Genomic DNA, 10,039 nt, shown 5'->3' on the forward strand with positions numbered 1-10,039 from the left:
AACTGGAATTTGAAGAAGAAAATCTTATAAATCTTATTCCTTAAATTCAGAAATTCTAAAATGTCATTCGAAAAAACAGCGAAAAACCCACGATAGGCCGCTCATGGCAGCTGACAAATGTTCTGTTGATGTAGCAGTGTAGTAAAAAAGTGCATAAGATATACATATGTTTTCTAAAAAAAGTGATTGAAATAATATTGCTAATTTAATTAAGAATATCAGTACTTTGTATTTTTTTAATTATGTTTTTTGGTAGATATAATCCCACTAATGTATTTTTGAAATAGCATTTTTTTTACTAATTACATACTTTCAATTACAATTATTATTTTAACAATAACAATTATGTATTTGCCTTTTTCATTATTTTTTATGAAATTTACTTACAAACTGTAGCAATATTCTTTCTTTATTTCATTCTACATCACCATACCTACCATTAATAAATTCACATTCATTCAATAGCACACATATAAAAATTCCTTCATGAAAACAAAAACAATTTGAATAACTCTAATAATTCTTGAAACAAAAATATATACGCGGCAGCATACGATCATAAACATACATAACAAACCTACATTCGAATGATCGTTTTATTTTTGTAGGACACAATACTCACTCACTTTTCAATGTCAGTGAGCGAAAGAATGTAAGAGCATTGACGAGTAAAGTGAAACATGTGAAACATCTGAAACATTGAAGACGACAAATGAATGTGCTTGTGCAGCTCTTTCATGAGCACTGAACTGAAACAGCTCAGCGCTCAGTTGAAAACGCTCAGCGCTCTGTTGAAAACGCTCAGTGCTGAGCTGAAAACGCTCAGTATGATGAATGATTCACTTCGCTCAGTTGAGTGAATAGCTCAATTGAACTAGGTCATTCATGAGCTACACAACTCTACCAAGCAACTATATTCACAGTAGTTATTTACTACATGAAAGAAGAAAACCTGGAACACAAAAGTATGGCAATCATATCCGACGATTTAAAACATGACACCGTTGCAGTTTATAAGTACCAGAAGATAATACTAAATTATCTAAAATCAAACTTTACAGTAGAAAAGGTATACTACGTTTCGGACGGAGCTCGTCAACATTTTAAAAACAAAAGTAGCTTCGCAAATCTTACAGCTCATGAAAAAGATTTTGGAATGCCAGCTGAGTGGCATTTTCATCCTACTGCTCATGGTAAAGGAGCATGTGATGGTATTGGAGCAAACCTCAAAAGAAATGCAGCGAAGTATAGCCTCCAGTGCTCTCATCAAGATCGCATCTTAGATGCGACTGCTTTATTCCATTGGGCAAAGAATTATTGTAAAGAAACTAAAATAGTTTTTAGTAGCAAAGAGGATCATGAGGAAACATTGAAAACACTAAAGAGCAGATTCGATGCTGCGGTAACAATCGATGGCACTGCTCAATACCATGCTTTCATACCGCTTGTCGATGGAAGACTCAAATTAAAAAAGTATTCTGCATCTACTCAATGCGATTTCTTTCCAAAGCCAAAAAAGAAGCCAGCAGCGAAATCAGTAGCTGAATCTAATAACGCAAAGAAAGGATTGACAAAACAAAGCACCTAATAAAGGTGACAAATAAGGAGGATAAAAGTATGGATATTTGAAAATTTAAAAACTTCATAAATTAAGTGTAAAAATTGTTATTATATAAATTGATCTATTGTGATTAAGATTAAATTTTACTATTCATTGAATCAAACTGGAGATTGAAAACTGATTTTAGTCTTTTATTGTGCCATGTGTATATTTTATTTAATTTATAGATTTTTGGTAATTATTCGAACTTTTTATATATATAATTTGAAAGTAAATTTTTAATTAGGCTTAAGTTCATTTATATTATAATTTATTTGTAATAATTCAATGAATATCACGAATCAACACCAAGGAGAAAGAAAGAAAAACATAAAAACATTCATAGCTGAATTGTTAACCAAAGGTTGACTACAGCAACACTAATAAAATGATAAATTTGTAATAATATGAATACACATATATAATAAAAATATTTGAAATTTCGTCTAATTTACAAATAATATAAATATGAATTAGGCTTCCCATATTCTAATTCCTAATAATAGTAAGTTAAATAGATGATATTTACAAATAGACCTTGACAATGAAGATTGTTGATGACGCCCTTGGCAGGGTAGAAAATGCATTCCAATTTGCCAATTGTCTAAAATTTTAGTATTCAGTGATATTCTTTGAATTATTACAAATAAATTATAATATAAATGAACTTAAGCCTAATTAAAAATTTACTTTCAAATTATTATTATTATTATTATTATTATTATTATTATTATTATTATTATTATTATTATTATTATTATTATTATTATTATTATTATTATTATTATTATTATTATTATTATTATTATTATTATTATTATTATTATTATTATTATTATTATTATTATTATTATTATTATTATTATTATTATTATTATTATTATTATTATTATTATTATTATTATTATTATTATTATTATTATTATTATTATTATTATTATTATTATTATTATTATTATTATTATTATTATTATTATTATTATTATTATTATTATTATTATTATTATTATTATTATTATTATTATTATTATTATTATTATTATTATTATTATTATTATTATTATTATTATTATTATTATTATTATTATTATTATTATTATTATTATTATTATTATTATTATTATTATTATTATTATTATTATTATTATTATTATTATTATTATTATTATTATTATTATTATTATTATTATTATTATTATTATTATTATTATTATTATTATTATTATTATTATTATTATTATTATTATTATTATTATTATTATTATTATTATTATTATTATTATTATTATTATTATTATTATTATTATTATTATTATTATTATTATTATTATTATTATTATTATTATTATTATTATTATTATTATTATTATTATTATTATTATTATTATTATTATTATTATTATTATTATTATTATTATTATTATTATTATTATTATTATTATTATTATTATTATTATTATTATTATTATTATTATTATTATTATTATTATTATTATTATTATTATTATTATTATTATTATTATTATTATTATTATTATTATTATTATTATTATTATTATTATTATTATTATTATTATTATTATTATTATTATTATTATTATTATTATTATTATTATTATTATTATTATTATTATTATTATTATTATTATTATTATTATTATTATTATTATTATTATTATTATTATTATTATTATTATTATTATTATTATTATTATTATTATTATTATTATTATTATTATTATTATTATTATTATTATTATTATTATTATTATTATTATTATTATTATTATTATTATTATTATTATTATTATTATTATTATTATTATTATTATTATTATTATTATTATTATTATTATTATTATTATTATTATTATTATTATTATTATTATTATTATTATTATTATTATTATTATTATTATTATTATTATTATTATTATTATTATTATTATTATTATTATTATTATTATTATTATTATTATTATTATTATTATTATTATTATTATTATTATTATTATTATTATTATTATTATTATTATTATTATTATTATTATTATTATTATTATTATTATTATTATTATTATTATTATTATTATTATTATTATTATTATTATTATTATTATTATTATTATTATTATTATTATTATTATTATTATTATTATTATTATTATTATTATTATTATTATTATTATTATTATTATTATTATTATTATTATTATTATTATTATTATTATTATTATTATTATTATTATTATTATTATTATTATTATTATTATTATTATTATTATTATTATTATTATTATTATTATTATTATTATTATTATTATTATTATTATTATTATTATTATTATTATTATTATTATTATTATTATTATTATTATTATTATTATTATTATTATTATTATTATTATTATTATTATTATTATTATTATTATTATTATTATTATTATTATTATTATTATTATTATTATTATTATTATTATTATTATTATTATTATTATTATTATTATTATTATTATTATTATTATTATTATTATTATTATTATTATTATTATTATTATTATTATTATTATTATTATTATTATTATTATTATTATTATTATTATTATTATTATTATTATTATTATTATTATTATTATTATTATTATTATTATTATTATTATTATTATTATTATTATTATTATTATTATTATTATTATTATTATTATTATTATTATTATTATTATTATTATTATTATTATTATTATTATTATTATTATTATTATTATTATTATTATTATTATTATTATTATTATTATTATTATTATTATTATTATTATTATTATTATTATTATTATTATTATTATTATTATTATTATTATTATTATTATTATTATTATTATTATTATTATTATTATTATTATTATTATTATTATTATTATTATTATTATTATTATTATTATTATTATTATTATTATTATTATTATTATTATTATTATTATTATTATTATTATTATTATTATTATTATTATTATTATTATTATTATTATTATTATTATTATTATTATTATTATTATTATTATTATTATTATTATTATTATTATTATTATTATTATTATTATTATTATTATTATTATTATTATTATTATTATTATTATTATTATTATTATTATTATTATTATTATTATTATTATTATTATTATTATTATTATTATTATTATTATTATTATTATTATTATTATTATTATTATTATTATTATTATTATTATTATTATTATTATTATTATTATTATTATTATTATTATTATTATTATTATTATTATTATTATTATTATTATTATTATTATTATTATTATTATTATTATTATTATTATTATTATTATTATTATTATTATTATTATTATTATTATTATTATTATTATTATTATTATTATTATTATTATTATTATTATTATTATTATTATTATTATTATTATTATTATTATTATTATTATTATTATTATTATTATTATTATTATTATTATTATTATTATTATTATTATTATTATTATTATTATTATTATTATTATTATTATTATTATTATTATTATTATTATTATTATTATTATTATTATTATTATTATTATTATTATTATTATTATTATTATTATTATTATTATTATTATTATTATTATTATTATTATTATTATTATTATTATTATTATTATTATTATTATTATTATTATTATTATTATTATTATTATTATTATTATTATTATTATTATTATTATTATTATTATTATTATTATTATTATTATTATTATTATTATTATTATTATTATTATTATTATTATTATTATTATTATTATTATTATTATTATTATTATTATTATTATTATTATTATTATTATTATTATTATTATTATTATTATTATTATTATTATTATTATTATTATTATTATTATTATTATTATTATTATTATTATTATTATTATTATTATTATTATTATTATTATTATTATTATTATTATTATTATTATTATTATTATTATTATTATTATTATTATTATTATTATTATTATTATTATTATTATTATTATTATTATTATTATTATTATTATTATTATTATTATTATTATTATTATTATTATTATTATTATTATTATTATTATTATTATTATTATTATTATTATTATTATTATTATTATTATTATTATTATTATTATTATTATTATTATTATTATTATTATTATTATTATTATCATTATTATTATTATTATTATTATTATTATTATTATTATTATTATTATTATTATTATTATTATTATTATTATTATTATTATTATTATTATTATTATTATTATTATTATTATTATTATTATTATTATTATTATTATTATTATTATTATTATTATTATTATTATTATTATTATTATTATTATTATTATTATTATTATTATTATTATTATTATTATTATTATTATTATTATTATTATTATTATTATTATTATTATTATTATTATTATTATTATTATTATTATTATTATTATTATTATTATTATTATTATTATTATTATTATTATTATTATTATTATTATTATTATTATTATTATTATTATTATTATTATTATTATTATTATTATTATTATTATTATTATTATTATTATTATTATTATTATTATTATTATTATTATTATTATTATTATTATTATTATTATTATTATTATTATTATTATTATTATTATTATTATTATTATTATTATTATTATTATTATTATTATTATTATTATTATTATTATTATTATTATTATTATTATTATTATTATTATTATTATTATTATTATTATTATTATTATTATTATTATTATTATTATTATTATTATTATTATTATTATTATTATTATTATTATTATTATTATTATTATTATTATTATTATTATTATTATTATTATTATTATTATTATTATTATTATTATTATTATTATTATTATTATTATTATTATTATTATTATTATTATTATTATTATTATTATTATTATTATTATTATTATTATTATTATTATTATTATTATTATTATTATTATTATTATTATTATTATTATTATTATTATTATTATTATTATTATTATTATTATTATTATTATTATTATTATTATTATTATTATTATTATTATTATTATTATTATTATTATTATTATTATTATTATTATTATTATTATTATTATTATTATTATTATTATTATTATTATTATTATTATTATTATTATTATTATTATTATTATTATTATTATTATTATTATTATTATTATTATTATTATTATTATTATTATTATTATTATTATTATTATTATTATTATTATTATTATTATTATTATTATTATTATTATTATTATTATTATTATTATTATTATTATTATTATTATTATTATTATTATTATTATTATTATTATTATTATTATTATTATTATTATTATTATTATTATTATTATTATTATTATTATTATTATTATTATTATTATTATTATTATTATTATTATTATTATTATTATTATTATTATTATTATTATTATTATTATTATTATTATTATTATTATTATTATTATTATTATTATTATTATTATTATTATTATTATTATTATTATTATTATTATTATTATTATTATTATTATTATTATTATTATTATTATTATTATTATTATTATTATTATTATTATTATTATTATTATTATTATTATTATTATTATTATTATTATTATTATTATTATTATTATTATTATTATTATTATTATTATTATTATTATTATTATTATTATTATTATTATTATTATTATTATTATTATTATTATTATTATTATTATTATTATTATTATTATTATTATTATTATTATTATTATTATTATTATTATTATTATTATTATTATTATTATTATTATTATTATTATTATTATTATTATTATTATTATTATTATTATTATTATTATTATTATTATTATTATTATTATTATTATTATTATTATTATTATTATTATTATTATTATTATTATTATTATTATTATTATTATTATTATTATTATTATTATTATTATTATTATTATTATTATTATTATTATTATTATTATTATTATTATTATTATTATTATTATTATTATTATTATTATTATTATTATTATTATTATTATTATTATTATTATTATTATTATTATTATTATTATTATTATTATTATTATTATTATTATTATTATTATTATTATTATTATTATTATTATTATTATTATTATTATTATTATTATTATTATTATTATTATTATTATTATTATTATTATTATTATTATTATTATTATTATTATTATTATTATTATTATTATTATTATTATTATTATTATTATTATTATTATTATTATTATTATTATTATTATTATTATTATTATTATTATTATTATTATTATTATTATTATTATTATTATTATTATTATTATTATTATTATTATTATTATTATTATTATTATTATTATTATTATTATTATTATTATTATTATTATTATTATTATTATTATTATTATTATTATTATTATTATTATTATTATTATTATTATTATTATTATTATTATTATTATTATTATTATTATTATTATTATTATTATTATTATTATTATTATTATTATTATTATTATTATTATTATTATTATTATTATTATTATTATTATTATTATTATTATTATTATTATTATTATTATTATTATTATTATTATTATTATTATTATTATTATTATTATTATTATTATTATTATTATTATTATTATTATTATTATTATTATTATTATTATTATTATTATTATTATTATTATTATTATTATTATTATTATTATTATTATTATTATTATTATTATTATTATTATTATTATTATTATTATTATTATTATTATTATTATTATTATTATTATTATTATTATTATTATTATTATTATTATTATTATTATTATTATTATTATTATTATTATTATTATTATTATTATTATTATTATTATTATTATTATTATTATTATTATTATTATTATTATTATTATTATTATTATTATTATTATTATTATTATTATTATTATTATTATTATTATTATTATTATTATTATTATTATTATTATTATTATTATTATTATTATTATTATTATTATTATTATTATTATTATTATTATTATTATTATTATTATTATTATTATTATTATTATTATTATTATTATTATTATTATTATTATTATTATTATTATTATTATTATTATTATTATTATTATTATTATTATTATTATTATTATTATTATTATTATTATTATTATTATTATTATTATTATTATTATTATTATTATTATTATTATTATTATTATTATTATTATTATTATTATTATTATTATTATTATTATTATTATTATTATTATTATTATTATTATTATTATTATTATTATTATTATTATTATTATTATTATTATTATTATTATTATTATTATTATTATTATTATTATTATTATTATTATTATTATTATTATTATTATTATTATTATTATTATTATTATTATTATTATTATTATTATTATTATTATTATTATTATTATTATTATTATTATTATTATTATTATTATTATTATTATTATTATTATTATTATTATTATTATTATTATTATTATTATTATTATTATTATTATTATTATTATTATTATTATTATTATTATTATTATTATTATTATTATTATTATTATTATTATTATTATTATTATTATTATTATTATTATTATTATTATTATTATTATTATTATTATTATTATTATTATTATTATTATTATTATTATTATTATTATTATTATTATTATTATTATTATTATTATTATTATTATTATTATTATTATTATTATTATTATTATTATTATTATTATTATTATTATTATTATTATTATTATTATTATTATTATTATTATTATTATTATTATTATTATTATTATTATTATTATTATTATTATTATTATTATTATTATTATTATTATTATTATTATTATTATTATTATTATTATTATTATTATTATTATTATTATTATTATTATTATTATTATTATTATTATTATTATTATTATTATTATTATTATTATTATTATTATTATTATTATTATTATTATTATTATTATTATTATTATTATTATTATTATTATTATTATTATTATTATTATTATTATTATTATTATTATTATTATTATTATTATTATTATTATTATTATTATTATTATTATTATTATTATTATTATTATTATTATTATTATTATTATTATTATTATTATTATTATTATTATTATTATTATTATTATTATTATTATTATTATTATTATTATTATTATTATTATTATTATTATTATTATTATTATTATTATTATTATTATTATTATTATTATTATTATTATTATTATTATTATTATTATTATTATTATTATTATTATTATTATTATTATT

At 6.9% G+C, this 10,039-nt stretch overlaps 1 protein-coding gene across 1 annotated transcript; it reads right to left on the minus strand.

Annotated features, from left to right (window-relative positions):
- Positions 1–8,758: 8,758 nt before the first annotated feature.
- LOC135960092 (myb-like protein D) lies at positions 8,759–9,271 on the minus strand (the record flags this gene model as incomplete). The annotated part of the gene is made up of 1 exon (XM_065511298.1): positions 8,759–9,271. A coding segment is annotated over one exon (513 nt), but the record flags the coding sequence as incomplete, so codon positions are not given.
- Positions 9,272–10,039: the final 768 nt, after the last annotated feature.

This window comes from Calliphora vicina, chromosome 5, assembly GCF_958450345.1.
Source record: "Calliphora vicina chromosome 5, idCalVici1.1, whole genome shotgun sequence".
In the NCBI taxonomy this organism is placed as follows: domain Eukaryota; kingdom Metazoa; phylum Arthropoda; class Insecta; order Diptera; family Calliphoridae; genus Calliphora; species Calliphora vicina.